Source organism: Drosophila nasuta, chromosome 2R, assembly GCF_023558535.2.
Source record: "Drosophila nasuta strain 15112-1781.00 chromosome 2R, ASM2355853v1, whole genome shotgun sequence".
NCBI lineage: Eukaryota > Metazoa > Arthropoda > Insecta > Diptera > Drosophilidae > Drosophila > Drosophila nasuta.
This window is the reverse complement of record NC_083456.1, coordinates 8,051,790-8,074,426: the sequence shown is the minus strand read 5'-3', so window position 1 is coordinate 8,074,426 and position 22,637 is coordinate 8,051,790. Positions and strand designations below refer to the sequence as shown.

The following is a 22,637-nucleotide window of genomic DNA, read 5'->3' as shown; positions in this document are numbered from 1 at the left end:
TATTCCAAAACAAAGCAAAGTTGAATGACCCCTGAACAATTGCCCCCTATCATCATAATAAAACTTATAGTTACCTTGAAATTGTCTACGACAATTTCATTGTTTTGAAAAACATTTTCACACTCCATTGCAGGTACAATTATTTTAATATTTCATAAAATATTCATATACATATATTTAATTTAAAGATCATCAAATACACCACGATTTAATAACCAAGGTAATATAGATTTCATATGCTTCTGATATCGAGGATTGGTATAGATCATTGTTTTGAAGGCATCGCCTTCGGCTGAATCACTGAGAAAGTTATCAAAACTAGCATTTTCCGTGGGATCAACCAGAATAGCACTCATAACACCCGTCGCAGTAAGATAACCTAAGAATAATTAGAAGTGGTAATAAAATCCAGACACAAAACTATTAAGATAAAATGGCATTTGCTTCTTACCCCAGAAACCATATTTCATGAGCGAAATGTGCATTTCACGTAAAGTTGGCAAGGGCTTTGTGTATTTCAGTAGCTTGAGATTCTCCACGAGATTCTGGTGATAAAACTTGATATAGTAATCAAATTTAGACAATTTATCCTCAAATTTGGTCGATGAAAATAGAAAATAATACAGATCCTGAGCCGCACTCCCATACTTGGGCATCTGAAAATCAACAAGATATATTTGCTCTATTTGGCCATTCGAATCGTGAGAGAACATCATGTTGTTAGTCCAAAAATCTCCATGATTTAATACATTAAGCCCAGTTGTATCTGGTTCAGACATTTTGAAGCACATATCGGTGATCATCGGCTGTGCCGCTCTCTAAACAAAAGATGGAGAAAGACCATATAAGAAGGCCATTTAAAGGATTAAGACAGTTTATGCACTTACCACATGCTCAATGTATTCTTCGTTATTCTCGTATGTCTCACAGCTCTTGAGGAAGTTCGTTGATAGACTATGATTCATTTCCTTAATCATTTCGAGGTTTTCTTCTCTGAAAAATCCAACTATATACTGTTTTGGATAGGGGCCTTTTAAGGCAACTCGAGCAACGGAGGCAGCATGCCATTGCGATAATTTCCGCAAGGCTGATTCAGTATGAGCTTGATCCAGTCCTTGAATTCGGTTCATGTTCTTAAACCCTTGAGGAGCAAGATCCTCTAGTAAGACATACTCTGACTTTGCATTCTTCAGATCATAGGATTTCGCACCAAATTTTACATCTACACCAACATCACGATATAATTGCTCCATCTCGGGAATAATTGTTTTATACACAGTACGCTCATACTCAAAGATATTGTTGCGTTCCAACATCTTAAGGAACATATCCGACTGATGAGGGAGCTTTAACATATACGAAACCGATTTCTTAGAACCATCTACAATAGATTGCGATATTCTGCATCACAATAGACAAACAATTTGTTTATTTTCAGGTCAATTACCTTCCAGCTCGACTTGTAAAGTCACTCTAAGCATGACAGTCGCGTAGTTTTCTCCAGGCGCTAAGCCGCCGCTGGCCTTGAAGCTGATGATTTTAGAAAAACCTTTGACAGATTCTCTTAACACGTCAACAAAGATGTCGGGTTGCACCCAATCGGGCACTATACTCGATGGATTTTCAGCCGGCATAGTTAATTTGTAAGTACTATAACTGTGTAAATAATTCAAACTATCGACACAGAAATTGGAGTTGTTGTTTCCGTAATAGTCGACACAATTCTAATGAAGGTTGTGCTCTTTCAGCACATTTATATACATAACAAATAACTCTCTCCAGACAGCATTTAAAAGCTTTCCAAAGCTCTCTGGGTTTCTCTTTCAATCGTGACATATTTACTGGGAACGTGATTTTCAGCTGACAAACAGAAATTTTAGAATTCTCTCAATGATCTTTTGAATACATGTTAGTGTGTTAGTAATATATAAAGCTTGTTTTCATACCCTATCGCTTTGAAGAAAAGAGTGAGCTCCCTTGACCATAGAAATACAAAAGAAAAGAAACGAAACATTTTGGATAAATATATTAATCACAATATTCGAAGGGTAACTTCAAGTCGACTAAAGACTACGACGATTTTTACGCTACGAATTATTACTCGCGCTCATTCACTTTCATATCGAATTTTGTCTTTTGTTTTGATAAGTAAATTCTAGTTTTGACTTTCCACTTTGTTCGTAAATACATTATTTCTCAGTAACCAAAGCTTTATTTTAGAGGGAGGGTACCATCACATGATAAACATGAATATGCTTCATTCATTCATTTAATATGGAAAGCGGTTTGATTCAATAGCAACTAACTGATATGGAATTTTGTATTTGAATAGTTTTAGAGTTTTTGTTTTGTAGTAATACTATATTAAAAACCAAACTAGACTTTATAAAATTTTGTGAGTACTCTTATTTTTAATATTCATGTCAATTTTAGCTAATTATTTAACCGTCTCTCACCGTTCATTCTGAACTAATTGACAAGTTCTTCGCTCTGTTGGCGATATTTGCAAAAACAACAAAATTTATGGGACAAATTCACTTGAATATATAAATGATGCATAAGGTTTTCTGGGAAACAGTTAAAAAAGGTTTCATTGATTGTACTTGAACAATTTTCCGTTATTGATATCGACGCTGAGAGTCACGTTATCGACTCTAAAATGAAATACCTGTACTCATCGAAGTTTATTGTGCAAAAACACCTATTACCAATTTATTTACCTTCATAGAATAATATAAATATAAATTCAATTTAATGTTCCTCAAACACACCGCGATTTAGAAGCCAAGGCAAAAGAAGTTTCATATGCTTCTGGTAACGAGGATTAGAGTGGAGCATTGACTTGAAACTGGCACCCTCCTCGGAATCGTTAAAGAAATTATCAAAACTGGCAGTTTCTATGGGATCGACCAAAACTGCACTCATGATTCCCATCGCTGTAATATAACCTAAAAATATATGGGAAATATAGTTAATTAAAAAAAAAACTTATTATAAACATTCAAATTACCCCAGAATCCGTATTTGAAGAGTGATTGGTGGATTTCACGTAATGTTGGCAGAGGTTTTTTATACTTAAGAATCTTTAAATTTTCCACAAGATTGTCGTGATAAAATCTGATATAATAATCAAATTTAGTCAACTTATCCTCAAACTTTGTTGACGAAAGCAGAAAATAATACAGATCCTGCGCTACTGTACCATACTTTGGCATCTGGAAGTCTACCAGGTATATCTCCTTAATTTTATCAAATGAATCATGGGTAAACATCATATTGTTACTCCAAAAGTCTCCATGATTTAATACACTAAGTCCACTGGCGTCTGGTTTGGAAATTTTAAACCCCAAGTCAGTGATCTTTGGTTGCAATGATTTCTGAAGAAATCGAGATCAAATTAATAAAAGTCTTTAATAATAGGAAATTTACTTATAAACTTACCATTAGCTTTACGTACTCCTGGTTGTCTTCAAAAGTTTCACAGTACTTTATAAAACCCTTCGCCATGCTTTCATCCATTTGTGAGATTAGCGGACGATTTTCTTCCTTGTAAAATCCAATGCTATACTTTTCGGGATATGGCCCTATATTGACAACACGTACAACGGAGGCAGCATGCCATTGCGACAACTTCCGTAGGGCTGCTTCAGTATGTGCCTGGTCCAAACCTTCACGACGGTCCATGTTCTTAAAGCCCTGAGGAGCTAGATCCTCGAGTAAGACGTAATCAGTCTTCGCATTTTTCAGGTCATATGATTTTGCACCGAATTTCACTTCTTCCCGATATAATTGCTCCATCTCGGGAACAATTGTGTTATATATTGTACGCTCTGCTTCAAATATATTGTTTGCTTCTAACATCTTTTGGAACATTTCCGACTGATGAGGCAGCTTTAACATATAGGAAACCGCTTTCTCAGAACCATCTACAAAAGTTTATGATGAGATCACATTAGAAAAGTCTCTTTTTTATCTTTCGGATCAATTACCCTCCAGCTCCACTTGAATATTCACTCGAAGCATGATAGTCGCGTAATTTTCGCCAGGCGCCAACGCGGCGCTGGCCTTGAAACTCTTGAATTTGGAGAAACCTTTGACAGATTCTTTTAGCACATCAAGGAAGATTTCTGGTTGTACCCAATCCGGCACTGGGTATTTAGTAGACATGTTTTTTTTGTAGTTTCTCTTTAAAATTATCTCTTCAAATTATTAACACAGAAGTTGGAGGTGTAGTTTCGGCAATTGTCGACTCAATCCTAATGCAGATTGTGCTTTTTTAGCACATTTATATATGTACATAACAAACAACTCTCGCCAATAAGCATTTAAAAGCTTTCCAAAGCTCTCTGGGATTCTCTTTGAATCATGTCATATTTACTGTGAACGTGATTTCCAACTGATAAACAGAAATTTAAGAACTCTTAATGATCTGTTTAATGGTTTTTGGGTTTGGATACCAATTGAAAATACACCGCAACGGTATACTAAAGCCGAATTCAAATTTTCACGTTCATTAACTTTTATATCGAATTTTGTTTTATTTTGATAAACAAATTCTAGCTTCATGTTTTAATTGTTTGTTTATAAATACTTTATTTCTCTTCATGTGTACATATGAGGAAAGCTTTTGTTTTGAGGGGAAGTACCATCACATGATTCCAAATATACTTTGTGCGATTAATTAATCTCCAATGCGCCACGATTCAACAGCCAGGGTAAAACTATCTCAATGTGCTTACGATAGCGATCATTTGTTGTAATTGAGGACTTAAACTCATCAGTGCCCTTGTCATCGTTGAGAAAGTTCTCAAGATTAGCGTCCTCTGTGGGCTCTAGTAGCACAATGGACATGACGCCAACTGCAGTCAAGTACCCTAAATGAAAATGGAAAAATATGAATTTCATAATTTGCTTGATTGTATAGCACAATTTACCTTGGAAGCCGTATCTGAAGAGTGACATGTGAATTTCCCTCAAAGTTGGAATGGATTTGCTGTACTTGAGCAACTTTAAATTTTTCACAAGATTTTCGTGATAGAACTTGATATAGTAGTCGAATTTAGTCAACTTGTCTTCAAGCTTTGTCGATGAAAGTAGAAAATAGTACAGATCCTTTGCAACAGGTCCATATTGCGACATTTGAAAATCAACTAAACACGTGTCTCTAATTTTACCAAAAGCATCATATGAAAACATCATATTGTTGCTCCAGAAGTCGCCGTGGTTCAGTACGTTACATCCCAATGGATCCACCTTTCCCATATTAAACATACCTTCGATTACCCTTGGCTGCAAATCTTTCTAATATGGACAATAAACAACGTTAGTAGCTGGAGAATCAATAACAAATATTAATTGTAATTACCACTTGCTCAATATACTCTTCGTTCCCTTTATAAGTCTTACATCCCGCTATGAACTTTTCTGACATTGACTTCTGCATTTCTACCATCATTGCACGATTCTCTTCCTTAAGGATCCCAACAATCAACTCCTTGGGGTAGTCTCCCTTTGTGGCCACACGAACTACAGAGGCGGCATGCCATTGTGCCAATCTTCGTAGAGCTGACTCGCAATGAGACTTGTCCAGTCCCTCTAGTCGATTTGCATTTTTAAATCCCCTGGGCGTCAGATCCTCGAGAAGTATGTAATCGGTTTCAGCACCTTTCAGTTCATACGATTTTGCACCGAATTTCACTTCAATGCCTACATCCCGATACAATTGCTCCATTTCGGGAACGTATATTTTATACATTTTGAACTCCGACTCAAAAATATTATTGTTCTCCAACATCTTTTTAAAGAAATCCGTCAAATGGGGCAACTTCAGCATATAAGAAACCGATGTCTCTGTGCCATCTTTAATGAATTGCATATTTGTTATATTGGGTTAATTATTCAATGGAAACTATGACAATTACCTTCCAGCTCGACGTCTATAAACACTCGCAGCATAATAGTTGCATAGTTTTCGCCGGCCGTCGATCCATTCCTTACTCGAAAACTTTTAATTTTAGCAAATCCCTTAACAGATTCCTTCAGAACATCTATAAAGAGTTCAGCACTCACCCAATCGGGCACATTATTTTCTGATTTTGTTGACATTTTTTCCTTTTATTGCAATTTAAAAACACTTCTCTCCTTTAACTATGGATTTCTGTTGACTAGTTGCAGAATGCCGTTTTATTTATACGATTCCAGCTGAAGACGCCTCTCTATAAGTCGCTCTGATGTAGGTTTTTTGACCAAGCAGCTTTCTCTTTCTCGCAAACGTGCTTCAATTGTGGTTTATGACACAGAATGAGAAGTTTTCCTTCTCACTCGTTGCGCTCTCTTAACACCTTATATGGTATCTGCGTTTTGTCAACAAAATGACGCATTGGCAGTTCTACCAAACTCTTTTGCAAACAAATTTGTAAAGCTCTTTTTTTAGGTGCTCTCTTAATGTTCATTATCTTGTTGTTGCTGTCGCTACAGTTGAAAAAACCAAAACAAACCGATTGTGTTTCTATTTCTTTTTATCGGTTTCTCAATCAGTTAATAGTAACTTATATACAATGTTTTCGCCATAGAGAAACAAACCAATCAAAATAGCTTAAACCTTATTTGGCAATCAATGGTACACATTAGATAGTCTGGTGACGAATTCATAGATTCGATATTTTAAACATTTCATTATTTATTTGCTTATTTCATTGCAATTTTGTATTTATTTTATTTATTTTTATTTGATGCTTTGATAATCGGAGGATATAATAGTTAGCACTATATTACCAAAATTGGTTTACTCGTTAAATTTAATTATTGGTCAAATATATTTTATGGAATTGTTGGCAACAGATTTCTGTAGCTAGTTCAATGTAATTTTAGTAAATAAATTCATTTTGTAAATAATTTTTATATTTTTTAAACATTTTTGGCAGCAGATTTCTGTTTGACTTTCTGACATTATAAATTATTCACTATTGTTGAAAAGTTTATTTTATTACTCAACTTTTATTTTAAAATAATAAAGTATTAACTGAAGTTTCCAAATTTTCATATATTTTCAAGATGTTTCAATGTAAGCATACATTTACTGGGTTTCCTATGTTGTTCTGATTTATAATATTATTTATTTCATCGTTCTTTATCTATTACAAAAATATTTTATAATTGTTAAACATAACATAAGGCGGCTAGACAGAAAAAGAAAGTCGCTCAAGGATATGTCATGCCTTTAATTAGTGCTTAACAAGTTTTTTAATAAAAATATATATATACTATTTACTAAACATACAAATTAATTTGAGCGATTAATATCCAAGGTGCTCAACAAATCAAAAAACGAACTACATTTTTGTATACAATAGATCAAAAGCTACGATTGAGTAATTAATAGATTAACAATATTTTATTACGGGATGAATCAAGGATTTCGGTTGTATTTTATTTATTTGCAATGCATTTTATCCTAAGTTGCTTTCACACGTTATTTTAAAAAGCTTCAAGTGCACCACGATTCAACAGCCAGGGCAGAACAGCTTGGATATGTTTGCGATAGCGGGGATTAGAAAAAAGCAACGTCTTGAAATCGTTTCCCTCTTTAGAGTCGCTGAGGAAGTTCTCAAACTTTGAAATTTCTGTAGCATCCAGCAACACACCGCTCATAACACCGGTTGCAGAAATGTAACCTGAGATAAAGGTAAATATAGTCACCAATAATAATATAGATAGTATTATTTCAACTTACCAAAGAATCCATATTTCAAGAGTGAAATATGAAATTCGCTTAAAGTTGGTACATGCTTCGTGAATTTGAGAAGTTTTAAATTTTCTACCAAATGCTGATGATAAAAATTGATATAGTGATCAAATTTGCTGACTTTATCCTCGAACTTCGTTGATGACATCAAAAAGTAATACAAGTCCTGTGCTACAGATCCATATTTGGGTAATTGAAAATCCACAAAATAAGTTTCTTTGATATTCTCAAATGAATCATGCAAAAACATCATGTTATTGCTCCAAAGGTCACCATGATTGAGGGCATTAAATTCAGTAGGATCTGGCTTTGACATCTTATAACATTGCTCAGTTACCTTAGGCACAGCCAATTTCTACAGAAAGAAGAAGATAACAGATAGTTCATAAAGCTTTGTAATACAGATCTCAAGATTCACATTTACCACTTGCTCTATATATTCCTGGTTTCCCTCGTATGTTCCACAGCATTTAAGGAAAGCCTGTCCTAGACCCTTATTAATCTCAGTGACGACAGCTCGGTTCTCCTCCTTAAAGAATCCAAAAATAAACTCTTTTGGATAATCCCCTTTAGTCGCCACACGCACGGCTGAGGCAGCATGCCACTGTGATAACTTTCTTAGAGCTGCTTCTGTGTGAGCTTGGTCCAATCCTTCTAGACGATTTATGTTTTTAAAGCCCCTAGGAGCCAAATCTTCAAGCAATATATACAGGGACTTCGCACCCTTCAGTTCATAGGACTTTGCACCGAAATTCACTTCCACACCAGCATCACGATACAATTGCTCCATCTCGGGAACAAATGTTTTATACATATTTTGCTCAATGCCAAAGATATTATTATTTCCCAGCATCCTTTCGTGCGCTTCCTGCTGATGGGGCAGTTTTATCATGTAGCTAACAGACTTTTCCTTGCCGTCTTCGAGCTCGACTTCAATATTCACTCTGACCATGATTGTTGCATAGTTTTCGCCTATAGCTGATCCTGAATTGGTTTTGAAACTCTTAATTTTGGAGAATCCCTTAACCGTCTCTTTGAGAAGATCCACAAATAGTTCTTTCTGCACCCAATCGGCAGGTTTGTTTTCTGCTGATTCGATTTCTACTTTTGTTGTCATCATGTTTGTTATTGCTAATATTATTAATTTTTTTTTTTGTAATATTTTACACTGATCTATTTGCTGTGCTTGCCAATAAGTTTGAAATAATTCTCTGACTTTTTCAGCACTATTTATATACCTTTGTATGCCGGTATTTACTTGATAAAGCGTCGTTCAGTTATTCGCATTAAATATTATTTTATCAACAACCAATTTCCTTCTCTCTTTGCAAATATTCTCTGACCATATATGGTATCTGATAAGAGTATTTTGTGAACCAAAACAAAACGAGGTAACTCTTTCCGTAAGTGTTTTGAGTTATTCTCTTTTGACTCTCTCTCTCTTTAGTTCTCTCTACGAATTAGCAGACCAAAACAAAACAGTGTGAACCTTATATGGTGTTTAATAATAATATATGCTTACTTTTATAACGTTTCCACAAACTTGCCAATTCATCTTAAATAACTACATCATTTTTGTTAATTTCTATGTATACTTTTATACTATATATTGATTAATAGATTGTGCGAATAATATTGTCTATGTATGTATAATTGTGGTTTGTGACGCTTGTTCAGTTAATGTAGCCTCTTTCAATGAGCCAAGGTAATATTAGTTTCATCTGTTTAACATAACTGGGATTGAGAAGAATATTGCGCTGAAATTGCATCGCAGCATCCGAGTCTCCCATGAAGTTTTCTATATTGGAATCGGAGCTAGCTGGGTAAAGCGACAAGGGCAGCATTCTCTGGGAGCATACAAATGCTATAATTGTTAGAATAGGAAAGATTCATTAAAATTCAAATATATACAACAAATATGTATATAAATAAATGCGTACCCCAGAGACCATTTTTATGAAGATTTGTGTGCAGTTCTGATAGTGTTGGTATTTTGCGCTCATATTTGAGTAATTTTAAATGATTGACGAGTTCCTTGTGATAATACTCTATAAAATTATCGAATTGCTCCAGTTTAATGTGTATGTTTGGTGTTGTCATTAGCAAACTGAATAAATCTTGAGCCGGAGTTCCATACTTGGGAAGTTGAAAGTCCACAAAACACACATCTTCAATCTCTCCGTCATTCACTTTCAAAAGAAAATTGTTACACCAAAAATCTCCGTGATTGAGTACAGAAAAATCTGTTGGAGATATACGACCAAAATCCATATACAATTCTGTCATGCGAGAGGTGTAGTTGCTCTGAAAATATATAATTTACATTTATTAAGTCTCTACATATTTAGGTTAGTTACTCTCACAATTAATTGCTGCTGACCCGGATCGAGTTCATAGTGTTGCAAGCATTCTAAGAAGGGCACGTTAGACTTGACATTCGATTGTTCGATCCATTTGAAGTGCTCGGGGCAGATGTAACTCTTCTGGTAGTCTCCCTTATCTAAAACTCTGCGAGCAGATGCGGCATGCCATTGTGCCAGTTTTTTGAGAACCGCTTTCATTTCTGTTTGTCCCAGACCAAACATACGCTCCAAATTTCTGTAGCCCTTGGGGCGCAGATCCTCCATCAATATGTAATCGCAACTGGGTGGATTCTCTGGAAACTTTAGGTGTTTGGGCTTAAATTTCACCGCGATCAAGGCATGTTTCTCATACAGTTTCTCCAGCTCGGGCACTAGACGATCGTACATATCAGCTTCCGTGACAAACAGATCGTGAAAATCATGCTCATCTCCACGATCGTTTACCAGTGGAATTTTCAATATGAAACTAATCTCTTTGTTACTCTTCTCTATTGAATTAAACTCAAGTTATTATCTCTTTCATATGACACTGTGTCGGACGCACCTTTCATTTGCATTTCAATTTCAATGCGCAGCACAATAGTCAGGTAGTTTTCGCCTCCATTGATCGCCGCAGTACATACAAATTCTTTAATTGTTTCAAAAGCATTACAATTATGATTAAGTAAGCCCGTAAAGAGCTGTTTATTAACCCATTCCGGTGTGTTTGTCAACTTCATTTCGAATATCTCCGTACAATCCTTGGCAAGAGACTGTGTGTGACGTCTCCGAAGTGGTAAATGCAACTGAATGCACGCAACGACTCGAGAAATTCTGTTTGACCTTTTTTTTCTTAGAATCCTAGATATATAGCTAACAATAGTTTCATATCTTTAGAGAGTCCTAGCGTGGAGGAACCTTCCTTTATTTTCATATTTACGGGATACAACGCATGAGCTGTTGACATCCTCGAGTGCATTTTCTAGTAATTATCATGCCACAACGCAGAGTGTGTGGGATACATTTTTAGGATCTTATCTTGGTTGTCTAGTGTTTTTAAGTAGCATAAACAAATGGATGTTTTTGTGGCTGCATGCCATGTGCGGCATGTTTTGAAGAAGTGTGGCACATGCATGAAGACTCAAGCAGAAAATCAGAAAACTAGATAGGAAAGGACATAAAATTCTGTGCAAGAGCATAGCGAAGACGACATCAACAACTGCAGTTAAGTGAAATAAAACCGAATAAAAACGAAAAACAAAAAATAACAAGCCTGAACTTCGTAGATACAACATTCGGATGCATAATAACATAATAACGCTGTATGCAACCGGCACAAGGATATACCGCGAAAGGACAAAACAAAACGCAACGGATAATGGAATGAAGCGTCCTAAAGGCGATGGCAGAAAGTGTTTCGTTTTAAGGACTGATCACAAGGTCACACTCACCTTAAAGTAGGTAAGTCAGTGGCAGGTAGCACAGTTGCACAGTTTCTGAATCTCTGTCTGATAAGATTAAAGGAATCTTCGTTTGAATAATTATTTTTACACCCGCAATTGTAACTTTGTGCCGGCAGAAAATGTATGTAACAGGTAGAAGGAGGCATCTCCGACCCTATAAAGTATATATATTCTTGATCAGCATCAACAGTCGAGACGACCTAGCCATGTATGTCCGTCTGTCCCGCAAATCAACAAAATCGAATAATAAGCGAAATTTTAAATCTAGAGTGTATGCAATAATAACAATAGTTATTATGATTCCTGAGTGACCTGGTTGCGATCAGATAAAAATTGTGGAAGTTAACATATTAAAGAAATACTTTCGTATGAGCAAAGTCTTAGTTGCTTTGGTCGACAATCTGGTATATGGTCTGTCTGTTCGTATGAAATACTGAAAAGGAGATACTATAAGATATAGACCGATAATTTGTATTCACTTGTTATGATTGTCATGCCCACTTCTGCCCTAAATACACAAAAATCGTACAAAATAATAATTAATCTTAAATAAGTGCGCAATTTATTTTGTTGTTATATCTTAGTATTTTTTTTGAGTTTAAAAAATGTTGCAAGTAATACAAGTTTGTCTATAAATGATTGTAGTCTGTGACGCTATTTCAGTTAATGTAGCCTCTTTCAATGAGCCATGGTAATATGAGTTTCATTTGTTTAACATAACTGGGATTGAGAAGAATATTACGCTTGAATTGGATCGCCGCTTCCGAGTCTCCCATAAAGTTTTCTATATTCGAATCGGAGCTAGCTGGGTAAAGCGACACGGGCAGCATTCGCTGAGCGCATACAAATGCTGTAGTTGTTAGAATAGGCATAATCAATCAAAATGCAAATATATACAATAAATATGTCAAACATACCCCAGAGACCATGTTTGTGAAGATTTGTGTGCAGTTCTGATAGTGTTGGTATTTTGCGCTCATATTTGAGTAATTTTAAATGATGAACGAGTTCTTTGTGATAATACTCTATAAAATGATCAAATTGATCCAATTTGATGTGTATGTTTGGTGTTGTCATTAGCAAACTGAATAAATCGTGGGCGGGTGTTCCATACTTTGGTAGTTGAAAGTCCACAAAACAGACGTCTTCAATCTCTCCGTCATTCACTTTAAAAAGAAAATTGTTACACCAAAAATCTCCGTGATTGAGTACAGAAAAATCTGTTGGAGATATACGACCAAAATCCATATACAATTCTGTCATGCGAGAGGTGTAGTTGCTCTGAAAATAAATAATTTACTCTTATAATTAAGTCTCTACATATGCATGTTAGTTATTCTCACAATCAAAACCTGCTGACCCGGATCGAGTTCATAGTGCTGCATGCATTCCAAGAAGGGTACGTTGAATGTGACATTCGATTGCTCGATCCATTTGTAGTGCTCGGGGCAAATGTAACTCTTCTGGTAGTGCTCCTCGTAGTCTCCCTCATCTGCTACCCTGCGAGCAGACGCAGCATGCCATTGAGCCAGTTTTTTTAGTACGGCTTTCATTTCTGTTTGACCCAGACCAAACATACGCTCCAAATTTCTGTAACCCTTGGAGCGCAGATCCTCCATCAATATGTAATCGCAACTGGGTGGATTCTCTGGGAACTTTAGGTGTTTGGGCTTAAATTTCACCAGGATCGAGGCATGTTTCTCATACAGTTTTTCCAGCTCGGGTACTAAACGATCGTACATATCAGATTCCGTAACAAACAGATCGTGAAAATCGTGCTCATCTCCACGATCGTTTACCAGTGGAATTTTCAATATGAAACTAATCTCTTTGTTACTCTTATCTGTTGAATTAAGCTCAAGTTATTCTCTTTTTCATATGACACTGTGTCGGACGCACCTTTCATTTGCATTCCAATTTCAATGCGCAGCACAATAGTCAGGTAGTTTTCGCCTCCACTGATCGCCGCAGTACATACAAATTTTTTAATTGTTTCAAAATCATTATAATTATGATCAAGTAAGCCCGTAAAGAGCTGTTGATTAACCCATTCCGGTGTGTTTGTCGACGTCATTTTGAATATATACGTTTAATCCGTTGCCAGAGACCGTGTGTGGCGTCTCCGAAGTGGTAAATGCAACTGAGCGAAAGCTCCCTCTCGGCGAGTCTGCTGCTCACAAAAGCTCATGCAGCTTGCGATACTTTTGTATTCAAATTAAGCATAAACCAACTAGTCATCTTAGAGTGTTCACGGAGTTAATGAGAGATCAAGTTGAGCTAATCAAGTACTCCAACTATCAGTTAAATAAATGCTATTTGCATGAAAATCTATCAAATGTTTAACCTTGAGCTAGTACTAAGAAAAGCTAACCGGTTATTGACCCAAGTCTACGTACATTCAAGTAACATACAATGATTTTATTCGTAGTGCTGTTAAATGAAGTTAAATCTTAATCTAACGCCTTACACTGTGCATGTAAACATGTCGTCTAAGCTTATCGGGGCGTGCGAAATCCTTGGCACAAAATGTACATTGATAGGGACGCTCGCCCGTATGCTTTCGACGATGAACTTTTAGCTCGTAGAAGACTGTAAAGGACATCTCGCACAGATCGCATTTGTGTGGTTTTTCGCCATTGTGGCGTTGCATGTGGATTGCCAGTTTGTTGGGCGTAAGCGCCTCCAGGCCGCACAATGAGCAGAGATACTTCTTGCCAGGATTTTTTTTGGCTACGTGCATGTCGCGTATGTGTTTATCCAGGCTCGGTTGTACAACAAAAGATCGCCAGCAATGCGGACACTGGTATCTGAAGCGGCGACTTCGCTTGTTTTGAACTGGGGCCTGACTTGACACATGAGTATGCTGGCTGTTCATATGCTGATCCAGATTTTCCTTCCACATGAATTTAAAGCCACAGCGGGAACATTTGAATTTCTTCTGCTCGTTGAGGCACTGCGTCCGCAAATGATGTTGCATCATGTACTGAAATTGGGACTCGTTTAATACGATAATTTGTATAATGATTCTTCAATCGTCTAACCTTGTCGACCGTCTTGTAAATACAATGTTCACAGGAATGTGGTAGTTTATCGAAGGTATGCAAGGAATACTGATGTTCGCTCATGTCACGACGCCGCTGGAACGTCGCATCGCAAAGATCACACTTGTAGGTTCTGCCAGCAGAAGGGGCGGCGTTAGTAGTTGTAGTCTCATCATCGCTGTCGTCCGTCTCATCCAGATGCAACTCAAATCCTTCCTCTGTGCTAATCATATAGTTGGATGGGTCTTCACTGTGACCCTGCATGGAAATGTGTCGCCGCAAATCAGCTATGCTAATGAACTGCATATCACAAAGTTTGCAAATGATCGACTTAGGTCCGGATGACTTTGCGGCATAGGCCAGCAATGTCTCCGCCAAGGGCAAATCCTCTCCGGTGAAGCCATGTCGTTTAACATGTTTATGCAGCAAAGCTGGACGATAAAAAGTGCGAGTGCACCAACGACAAGGAATCAGTTCGTGGCTGCCATCGTGATGCATCAGCTTATGCTTTGTCACCGCGCTTTTATCCTGAAAACTGCGTGAACACTGATCACAGGGGTAAATTTCTTGCTGAAATAATAGAATGGGTAGAGTTAATTGCATATTGCGTTTATTTTCGAAGACAAAATAAGAAAGTCGCACCTTGTTTTTGTGCTCGACGAGATGAGCACGCAAATTGCGACGCCAGAAGAAGCGTTGTGGACACTTGTCGCACATGAAACGCTTGAGGGTATTCTGGCATAATTTATTCGTATGATGATCGAGCAATTGGGCGCTGAGGAAACGCGAATCACAACGTGAACAAATGTATGGCGCCTCTAGCCAAGTGTGTTGCTGTCGATGATGTTCATGTAGCTGAAATTTGCGCGGGTAAATGGCGGCATGTGAATCGCACAGTTCGCAGGCGTAACTACGTCGCTCAACAACTCCACATTCGCCATCGCTGTCAGTGTCTGAGCTGTCCAGATTCATCTCATAACGCGCCTCATTGGTGATGGAATAGTATCGGCCGTACATGCCAACCTTGAGATCATTAAGAATACGTGTCTTCAAACCATCCGCAGTTGACTCCACAGCTGTGCGATAGAAGCCCTCAGCAATGCGTTCAATGGGCTCTCCGTGAGCCTCGAATGTAATGTCATTGGGATGTGCTCTAAGGTGATTGCGAAGCTCTCTCAGTTTACCAAATCTTCTCAAACAGATCATGCACTGAATCTCCTTGATTCCATTTGGTTTACAGCGATGCAAATCGAAGCCTTTCACCCGACGATCGATGCGTGTGGGTTTTGAATTGGCAGCTGCCGTTGGATATTTGGATAGTGATGCTTCGTCCTCATCATCATCAGAATCTTTGTATTCACTATGCTCCTTGTGCTTGTGTTTGATGAGACTCACAATGTATTTATAGGATTTCTCGCATTGATCGCATTTGTAATAATTATCTGAGCTGGTGCCTTCTAAGTCCTCCTCTTCAGGTGTTCTACGTAAAGACAGCAATTAATTAATTGTCATGATGGACTTGCGACTTTGTTAACTTACTTAACCTCCTTGATTAAGCTGTGCACCAAGGAATCAGTGCTCGGAGGCTTCAAACGCTTTCGTTGTGTGGGTCTTGTTTTGGTTGATTCTTCAGAACTGGATTTGGGTCCTGAAATTGGCATAGGTACCGCTGGTAACTGGTTGACGCCATGTACCTTGTGTTTGTGCTTAATGAGCAGCATAATGTACTTGTAGGATTTATCGCATTGATCACATTTGTAGTAGTTATCATCGTCATTGTCAAAGCTAAAAGTGAATAAGATACAATTTAAGTATAGCACTGATGAAGATTCATTGCACTTACTCTGAATTGGCACTACTTCGAGATACCGCAGGTCTTTTTGATACATTGTGTAGGAATTGCTGTGAATGATTTTCTCCCTTTGATTTCGTTATTAACTTGTCCTGATAATCACTCGCGTGGTCCCGCTGTTTATGTTTAAAGAGATTTGTCGCGTACTTAAAGGCTTTTCCGCATATATTGCATTTGCGGTTTATGGGCAACTTAGCTTGATTCACTTTACGCTGTTTCAATGGCACATCGTCATCATCATCTTCGCTTTCATCGTCCACAATACTCTTCTTAATTAGCGGGTCAACAGAAATGTTGGGATCTGATTGAGGTGTGTTTGCAGGGTCGGCGGGTTCTTCCATTTTAATTATCACGCCTTCAATGTCCAGCAATTGTATTGGAGTCTCACGCAGACATTCAAAAGTTCCCTTCTCCGTGTCATCGGTTGACAGCTTCTTTATCCACAGTTCGTGGGATTCGCGTGCTTGTAGTACGAAATCATAGGCATTTTCCAGGTTTTTTGCACAAACACGACACAGCCAGGGCGGAAGCTTGTCAACATGATTCAAGGCGACCTAAGAACGTTTGTCTCTTATCATTTTTGCTTTATTTCTGTTGTATGCGGAGAAGGGGAAGGAGAGTTTACGCACCTCAAGTCTTGTTAATTCCAATAACAGTTGATTGAATGTTTTTTCAGCGTACTTATTCACTGGCGTCTCAATCCAATAGCGTCCATCTGCCCCGCCGCATATTCGGCATGTTCTCGTCATTATTTAATTCGATTTAATTGTTGAAAATCAAATTTTATTTGAAAATCTTATTTACCGAAAAAAATAATAGAGACTCTACTTCGACTAGAGCTTTTAAAAACATCGATATTTTTTGCCATCAATCAAGAGTATACAAAACAGTGTACACACTGTTTACATATCAGCTGTTAAACGCAGCTGTTAATACGATTATCGATAAACGATAGGTTCAGTTGGCTATAAGCAACAAAGATTATTGCGGCTGAAAATTTGTAAAACATTATTAAAAGTGGGATGCTGCGATGAAAGACTTATTTAACAAGTGCTCAGTAGATTTTGTAATTTAAACAATTGTTACATGCAAAGTGCACAAACGGTGCTGCCAGGGCTGCAAAATATCAATCAGCTGTTCAGTGTTTACATATATCTGCCCTTGTCGCAGCCACAACAACAGCTGTTGTTTATAGCTATACATATTTTATTTTTACCGTGCATAATATAATGTTTTTATACTGAATAAGAAACAAAACAACATGTTGCCGACTGATATATGCCGCACATGTGCGCTGCACAATGTTAAATTGTTGGCACTTTCAACACGCAACGCGAAATATGCGAATAAAAGTTGGTGCGACATTTTGTATGAATTAACACAAAATGATGTACGTAAAATGCCAATTTCAAAGTGCACTTGCTAACTGTGAATATTATTTTAGCCCTTAATGGAACAGCTGGATGACAATCTACCTCAGTATCTATGTGATGACTGCTTACGTAAGCTGGAAGATGCTTACGCATTTGTGTTACAAGCTCGCCAGGTGCACGAGCAGCTATTGCATAAACTACACAAAAATTTGCAGTGCCTCGATGAGGCACCAATCGACATTGCAACGAATGAGATTAAGAGCGAAACAGATCTTGCTTTGGAGCAGATAGATAATGCAGCAGCAGCATTGGATGTTGCTGGTGGGGAAGCGATTGCTGCAACTCTTAAAATACAGCCAGAGAGCGACAGTGACAGCAATGTTGGCAAAACTGAATCAGTTGAGTAAGTATACATATGTACATAACTATATATTAACTATGGTTAGTTGTAGCTACTAGCTGCCTACTGGGTAGAAGTTTATTTGAAGATTGTACTATTAGGATTTCTTCGACCCTATAAAATGTATAGTATAAAATGATCTACTGTATCACAGCAGTACATTAAGTTTTCCCACTAATTTATTTTAATAATGCAATAGCCTTGAACTCACATTAAGCTCTTTTGACTGCAGCTTCTTGTTTACTAATTTATTTTTTGTCACTATCTGTCGCCTTTTCCAGAGCCAGAGGCAACGTGCTAGACTTGAAGCCAACGCAGCTGAGACGCAGCAATCGCAAACCAAAACTTGCTACTGACAGTGAGAATGAAGAGACGTAAGTGGATGATAATAAAAGATTTAATAAACTAACTTATCGCCTCTCTTTAATGCAGTTCAAATTTGAAAGCAATGCCGCTAAAGCGTCGTCGCGGTCGTCCAGCGCGTGTATCGAAAAACGAAGTCATCAACAAAGACGGACGACACGCCTGTGATGTGTGTGGCAAGACCTTCTCGTGGCACCGCGATATGCAACGACACGCACGCGTTCATTACGAGCAGGCTGCCTACGAGTGCGATACATGTGGCAAGCGTTTTTTACGCAAGGATAAATATACTTTCCATCTGCGATCGCATGAGAAACGCCAGGCCAAGCATGCACAAACAACTTTGCCGCAGGGCGACGAGTGGCGGTTTGCAGAGCGCCTTTATAGCTCGGCGCGTTTAAAGCGAATCGAGTGTAAGCTATGCGACTTGAAGTGCCAGCGAATTCAGGAGCTTCGCGAGCACCTCACGAATCACCATGTCAACATCGAGTCACTGTGCAATCTCAGCAATAATAGCGATGTTATAAGGGAACATTTTGACAGCCAAGCGTCGAATTTGGAACAGATAAAGCAACAGGTGTGCTCAGAGATTGCCACGGGAAGTGATCAACTTGACAAGTACTGTGTGATAATAAATGCCCATGGCTACGAACTCAGTTTAAACGATTCCGATGAAGAGTTAGCTGATACAACTCCGGCATATCAATGCTTGTCCTGCAATATTTCCTTTAAACGCAAACATCACCTTATTCGGCACACGCTAGAAGAGCACACTCAAACTCCTTTGCATCGTTGCAACACTTGTCAAATTGGGTTTGTGTGCGAGATTCTGCTGGAACAGCATCAACGCACCCAGTGTCAGAATCAATTGAAACGCCACAGCTGTCCAAACTGTCCAGGCAAATTCATCTGGCTGCAGAATCTAAAACAACACGGGTGCTCAAAGAAGACGGATCAAGAACGCCAATTCCAATGCTGTCTGTGTGATGAGCAACTACACAGCATGTCCGCTCTTCGGTCGCATCTGCTTCAGCATGGCGATGGAGGAAGCGGAATTGACGCTAATCAAACTGCTGCCTACTTTCGTTACCATTATCCAAATGGTGTGACTTGCAGTCAGGAAGAGCTCAGCACACGCATTTCAAATGACTTCAAGGTACAAGACTATGGGCAATACTTCAATGCGTGCTCAGGCAGCGGTCGCGAGTTGGATTTCTTTGCATCGGACACAGAACTAAGTGATGTTGAGCAGCTAACCACATCGACGTCTGCTCTACATTCATGTACGTTGTGTGGTGTAGCCACAGCTCGACTCGCTCAACTGCTGAGGCATCAAGAAGATCGTCACAGCGACGTCACGAACTATTTACCTCATGTTTGTAATAAATGTGGTTTGGGATTCGTGGCAGAGTCCTTACTGCAACAACATCTGCGGCGGATTTGCGACAAACGACATGCAAGCTTTCATTGTGAGCCATGTAATCTGCATTTCATCTGGCAAACGAATTATGAGCGGCATATGGCGATCAAGCACGAGGTGGACACAGAGGAGGATCAAGAGCAGACGCACAATACTAGATTGAGAAGCAAACGACAACAAGCTGCCAAATTGCAATGCAATCAGTGTGAAAAGGTTAATGAAAGTATAACTGAAATATTTTATATAATAATTGTACTAATTTGTTCTACAGGTCTTTATCTGGCCAAAGGATCTAACGCGTCACAAGCGCATTCATCAGCCGCAGGCATCGGCACAGTTCGAGTGCAGTTTTTGTGAGCGCAAGTTTCATCGCAAGGATGGCCTAAAATCTCATCTTCGTGTACACGGCGAACAGCAACTAGAGGTGCCGCTCACTCCTGTTGAGCAAATGGATGCAAGTGTACTACAGCGAATGCCAGCAGTGTTGACACAGCTGTGTCGTCCGAACGGTTGCAAGCAGATCCAGTGTATGATCTGTCTATCGCAACACACAAAGATCTCTGATTTGCGAGCGCATTTAATGAAGCATCAGATAAGCGTGGAGTTCGTAGGGGAGCGAGCCAAACCGGAGAGCATTTCAAGCATTAGCCGCGGACTGTATCCGGAGCTGTCGACACCCCTGGATAAGCAGCAATTAATTGAACGCATACAGCGTGATCTGGGCAAAGGGATTGAGTTGGAGAGATTCGTTTCGATCACGAACGAGGCAGCGATTGAGCTCAGTCTTGACAGCAGTGAAACTGAAACGGATTCAGACTCTACCGAATCGCAACAAACTGACACTGGACGTCAATACAATTGTGACCTATGTCAAGTGCAGTTGACCCGCAAACATCAACTCTATGCCCATCAGCTGCAGCAGCACACTTGGCAAGAGGCGACACTCGTCTGTTCACATTGCCAGGCCAAGTTCGTCAATGAGCAGCTGCTGGAGCATCATTATCGTACTCTCTGTCGCAATGCTCAAAAGCGTTTTCTTTGCCGCAAGTGTCCACTGCGCTTTCGCTGGCGAGACAATCTCAAGTTGCACATCGACGTGGCACATCAAGAAGCGGCTGGATCACAGTCGAGTATTCAAGGCATTCAATTGAATACGACAAGTCTGTTGCCAATTGTGAGCTACGATTGCCAAGAGTGCAACCGCAGCTTCAAAATGCAAAAGGATCTCACTCGCCACACTCTAATGCATGCCCAGGACTCCAGTATTTATCGATGTCGGTGGTGTGCTCGCCGTTTCTATCGCGAAACCAATCTGCTGCAGCACATCGAACGCCATGGCATCAATGCCGCTCAGCTGCCATATGCCGAAGCCATCCTCAATGCCAGTCGCCATCCGCATGGTCAAAAGTGCATCCAATGCAAAGTGTGCGATATGCGCTTTCCAACAATTGCCTTATTGCGTACACACTTGATGTCCACGCCCAATGGTAGCCATCATGATGTTGGCTCGATGCTCAACTACTCCATCACTAATCAGCTGGGCTATGAGTTGCATTTGGACGACTCGGAAACGGATGAGGAAGGCAAACCTCCGGGAGTACCTACGCACTACACTTGCGGCATGTGCCAGCTGCGTTGTGTGCGCAAATATGAGCTCTACCAGCACCAGCAGGCAATGCATCGACTGGAACGCATTGCCGAGGGATGTGATAAATGCATCTACAAGAGCGTTTCCTCCGATCTGATTGCCTATCATCGTCGTGTGCTGTGTGATAACACAGAAAAGCAATTTAAGTGCGTTAAATGTGGCTACAAGTTCATGTGGGAGACGAACTTGTTGCAACACATCCAGCTGCAACATCCCAGCAACGACAATCAGCAGGTGGAGGAGATACCACAATCGCTGGAGTTGTCTGCAGCTGAAGGTCAGATCTTTCAGTGTGGCCAGTGTCCACGGAAATACAATCGCAAGGATCGGCTGACAGCACATGTTAAGAAGTGCCACGCACCAGGAGCCGTGAGCCCAACGATAGCAAATGCACCCAAAGCAGCAAAGGCTGCAGCAACTGTGGCTAAACAGCACAAAAGTTTCCTCTGTGCCTTTTGCGGCAAGGCGGTCAGCTCCTCATCGAATCTCATCATACACATACGTCGGCATACCGGCGAGAAGCCATTCAAGTGTGACTTCTGCGACATGGCGTTTCCTCGCTCCTCTGATCTGCAGTGCCATCGCCGCACTCACACTGGAGAACGGCCCCATGTTTGCACTGTGTGCCAAAAGGGATTCGCCCGCTCCTACAAGCTGCAGCAGCACATGCGTATTCACAATGGCGAACGTCCCTACAAATGTACCTATTGTGATAAGAGTTTCACCCAGTCCAATGATCTAACGTTGCACATACGACGGCACACGGGTGAGCGACCTTATCAATGTGAAACGTGCGGGGAACGCTTCATTCAGGGCACAGCACTCAAGAATCATAGACTACAGAACGGACATTTTGAAACCTCAGATTCCTTGGCTAAAAATAATTAGCTGTCACTCTAAATGTTATCAAAAAAAATATATGTAACAGACATAAAAATGAAAATATAAAAAATGGTATTTGAATTTAAATTATTGCCGCTTTTTGATTAAA

At 39.3% G+C, this 22,637-nt stretch overlaps 8 protein-coding genes across 9 annotated transcripts; 1 reads left to right on the top strand and 7 right to left on the bottom strand.

Moving 5' to 3' along the window:
- Positions 1-123: 123 nt before the first annotated feature.
- On the bottom strand, positions 124-1,792 carry LOC132786224 (uncharacterized). The gene is made up of 4 exons (XM_060792689.1): positions 1,448-1,792; positions 888-1,381; positions 452-818; positions 124-379 (listed from the first exon to the last, which is right to left on the bottom strand). Exons 1-4 carry the CDS (start codon positions 1,632-1,634, stop codon positions 183-185), a joined length of 1,245 nt encoding a protein of 414 aa, XP_060648672.1. The 5' UTR covers positions 1,635-1,792; the 3' UTR covers positions 124-182.
- Positions 1,793-2,383: 591 nt separating this feature from the next.
- LOC132786226 (uncharacterized) lies at positions 2,384-4,244 on the bottom strand. The gene is made up of 4 exons (XM_060792690.1): positions 3,990-4,244; positions 3,442-3,926; positions 3,011-3,377; positions 2,384-2,948 (listed from the first exon to the last, which is right to left on the bottom strand). The coding sequence occupies exons 1-4, from the start codon at positions 4,165-4,167 to the stop codon at positions 2,752-2,754; spliced, it is 1,227 nt and encodes a 408-aa protein (XP_060648673.1). The 5' UTR covers positions 4,168-4,244; the 3' UTR covers positions 2,384-2,751.
- Positions 4,245-4,572: 328 nt separating this feature from the next.
- Positions 4,573-6,176, bottom strand: LOC132786060 (uncharacterized). The gene is made up of 4 exons (XM_060792446.1): positions 5,922-6,176; positions 5,366-5,859; positions 4,935-5,301; positions 4,573-4,874 (listed from the first exon to the last, which is right to left on the bottom strand). Exons 1-4 carry the CDS (start codon positions 6,103-6,105, stop codon positions 4,678-4,680), a joined length of 1,242 nt encoding a protein of 413 aa, XP_060648429.1. The 5' UTR covers positions 6,106-6,176; the 3' UTR covers positions 4,573-4,677.
- An 836-nt stretch (positions 6,177-7,012) lies between these two features.
- On the bottom strand, positions 7,013-8,897 carry LOC132786051 (uncharacterized). Its single transcript, XM_060792437.1, has 3 exons — positions 8,169-8,897; positions 7,733-8,099; positions 7,013-7,673 (listed from the first exon to the last, which is right to left on the bottom strand). Exons 1-3 carry the CDS (start codon positions 8,862-8,864, stop codon positions 7,477-7,479), a joined length of 1,260 nt encoding a protein of 419 aa, XP_060648420.1. The 5' UTR covers positions 8,865-8,897; the 3' UTR covers positions 7,013-7,476.
- A 513-nt stretch (positions 8,898-9,410) lies between these two features.
- On the bottom strand, positions 9,411-11,405 carry LOC132786063 (uncharacterized). Its single transcript, XM_060792451.1, has 4 exons — positions 10,652-11,405; positions 10,108-10,595; positions 9,685-10,048; positions 9,411-9,608 (listed from the first exon to the last, which is right to left on the bottom strand). The coding sequence occupies exons 1-4, from the start codon at positions 10,824-10,826 to the stop codon at positions 9,418-9,420; spliced, it is 1,218 nt and encodes a 405-aa protein (XP_060648434.1). The 5' UTR covers positions 10,827-11,405; the 3' UTR covers positions 9,411-9,417.
- Positions 11,406-11,469: 64 nt separating this feature from the next.
- Positions 11,470-22,604, top strand: LOC132786046 (zinc finger protein 91). Of its 2 annotated transcripts, none has more exons than XM_060792429.1 (5): positions 11,470-11,547; positions 17,887-18,218; positions 18,497-18,589; positions 18,648-20,211; positions 20,270-22,603. In XM_060792429.1, the coding sequence occupies exons 2-5, from the start codon at positions 17,893-17,895 to the stop codon at positions 22,532-22,534; spliced, it is 4,248 nt and encodes a 1,415-aa protein (XP_060648412.1). In that variant the 5' UTR covers positions 11,470-11,547; positions 17,887-17,892; the 3' UTR covers positions 22,535-22,603. The 2 variants fall into 2 exon arrangements, with proteins under 2 accessions (XP_060648412.1, XP_060648411.1); XM_060792428.1 differs by lacking the exon at positions 11,470-11,547 and adding an exon at positions 17,606-17,832 and having other exon boundaries at positions 20,270-22,604.
- On the bottom strand, positions 12,091-13,695 carry LOC132786062 (uncharacterized). The gene is made up of 4 exons (XM_060792450.1): positions 13,449-13,695; positions 12,893-13,392; positions 12,467-12,830; positions 12,091-12,399 (listed from the first exon to the last, which is right to left on the bottom strand). The coding sequence occupies exons 1-4, from the start codon at positions 13,621-13,623 to the stop codon at positions 12,209-12,211; spliced, it is 1,230 nt and encodes a 409-aa protein (XP_060648433.1). The 5' UTR covers positions 13,624-13,695; the 3' UTR covers positions 12,091-12,208.
- LOC132786049 (zinc finger protein 605) lies at positions 13,941-17,291 on the bottom strand. The gene is made up of 6 exons (XM_060792435.1): positions 17,072-17,291; positions 16,434-16,996; positions 16,130-16,375; positions 15,233-16,070; positions 14,591-15,160; positions 13,941-14,532 (listed from the first exon to the last, which is right to left on the bottom strand). The coding sequence occupies exons 1-6, from the start codon at positions 17,189-17,191 to the stop codon at positions 14,005-14,007; spliced, it is 2,865 nt and encodes a 954-aa protein (XP_060648418.1). The 5' UTR covers positions 17,192-17,291; the 3' UTR covers positions 13,941-14,004.
- Positions 22,605-22,637: the final 33 nt, after the last annotated feature.

Bases quoted from the DNA above. Each gene is read 5' to 3' on its own strand.
- LOC132786046 (XM_060792428.1), top strand. From the start codon at position 17,704: ATGTTGCCGACTGATATATGCCGCACATGTGCGCTGCACAATGTTAAA. The intron at 17,833-17,886 runs GTACGTAAAATG...ATATTATTTTAG, and splicing joins ATGAATTAACACAAAATGAT to CCCTTAATGGAACAGCTGGA. The intron at 20,212-20,269 runs GTTAATGAAAGT...TTTGTTCTACAG, and splicing joins AATGCAATCAGTGTGAAAAG to GTCTTTATCTGGCCAAAGGA.
- LOC132786226 (XM_060792690.1), bottom strand. From the start codon at position 4,167: ATGTCTACTAAATACCCAGTGCCGGATTGGGTACAACCAGAAATCTTC. The intron at 3,927-3,989 runs GTAATTGATCCG...AAACTTTTGTAG, and splicing joins TATTCAAGTGGAGCTGGAGG to ATGGTTCTGAGAAAGCGGTT. The intron at 2,949-3,010 runs GTAATTTGAATG...ATATATTTTTAG, and splicing joins CTTCAAATACGGATTCTGGG to GTTATATTACAGCGATGGGA.
- LOC132786224 (XM_060792689.1), bottom strand. From the start codon at position 1,634: ATGCCGGCTGAAAATCCATCGAGTATAGTGCCCGATTGGGTGCAACCC. The intron at 819-887 runs GTAAGTGCATAA...TCTTTTGTTTAG, and splicing joins AAGAATACATTGAGCATGTG to AGAGCGGCACAGCCGATGAT. The intron at 380-451 runs GTAAGAAGCAAA...AATTATTCTTAG, and splicing joins CATGAAATATGGTTTCTGGG to GTTATCTTACTGCGACGGGT.
- LOC132786051 (XM_060792437.1), bottom strand. From the start codon at position 8,864: ATGATGACAACAAAAGTAGAAATCGAATCAGCAGAAAACAAACCTGCC. The intron at 8,100-8,168 runs GTAAATGTGAAT...TTCTTTCTGTAG, and splicing joins AGGAATATATAGAGCAAGTG to AAATTGGCTGTGCCTAAGGT. The intron at 7,674-7,732 runs GTAAGTTGAAAT...CCTTTATCTCAG, and splicing joins CTTGAAATATGGATTCTTTG to GTTACATTTCTGCAACCGGT.
- LOC132786062 (XM_060792450.1), bottom strand. From the start codon at position 13,623: ATGACGTCGACAAACACACCGGAATGGGTTAATCAACAGCTCTTTACG. The intron at 13,393-13,448 runs GTGCGTCCGACA...TTAATTCAACAG, and splicing joins AATTGGAATGCAAATGAAAG to ATAAGAGTAACAAAGAGATT. The intron at 12,831-12,892 runs GTGAGAATAACT...ATTTATTTTCAG, and splicing joins CGGGTCAGCAGGTTTTGATT to AGCAACTACACCTCTCGCAT.
- LOC132786060 (XM_060792446.1), bottom strand. From the start codon at position 6,105: ATGTCAACAAAATCAGAAAATAATGTGCCCGATTGGGTGAGTGCTGAA. The intron at 5,860-5,921 runs GTAATTGTCATA...AATTCATTAAAG, and splicing joins TATAGACGTCGAGCTGGAAG to ATGGCACAGAGACATCGGTT. The intron at 4,875-4,934 runs GTAAATTGTGCT...ATTTTCATTTAG, and splicing joins CTTCAGATACGGCTTCCAAG to GGTACTTGACTGCAGTTGGC.
- LOC132786049 (XM_060792435.1), bottom strand. From the start codon at position 17,191: ATGACGAGAACATGCCGAATATGCGGCGGGGCAGATGGACGCTATTGG. The intron at 16,376-16,433 runs GTAAGTGCAATG...ATTCACTTTTAG, and splicing joins CGAAGTAGTGCCAATTCAGA to CTTTGACAATGACGATGATA. The intron at 16,071-16,129 runs GTAAGTTAACAA...GTCTTTACGTAG, and splicing joins AGCTTAATCAAGGAGGTTAA to AACACCTGAAGAGGAGGACT.
- LOC132786063 (XM_060792451.1), bottom strand. From the start codon at position 10,826: ATGAAGTTGACAAACACACCGGAATGGGTTAATAAACAGCTCTTTACG. The intron at 10,596-10,651 runs GTGCGTCCGACA...TTAATTCAATAG, and splicing joins AATTGAAATGCAAATGAAAG to AGAAGAGTAACAAAGAGATT. The intron at 10,049-10,107 runs GTGAGAGTAACT...ATATATTTTCAG, and splicing joins CGGGTCAGCAGCAATTAATT to AGCAACTACACCTCTCGCAT.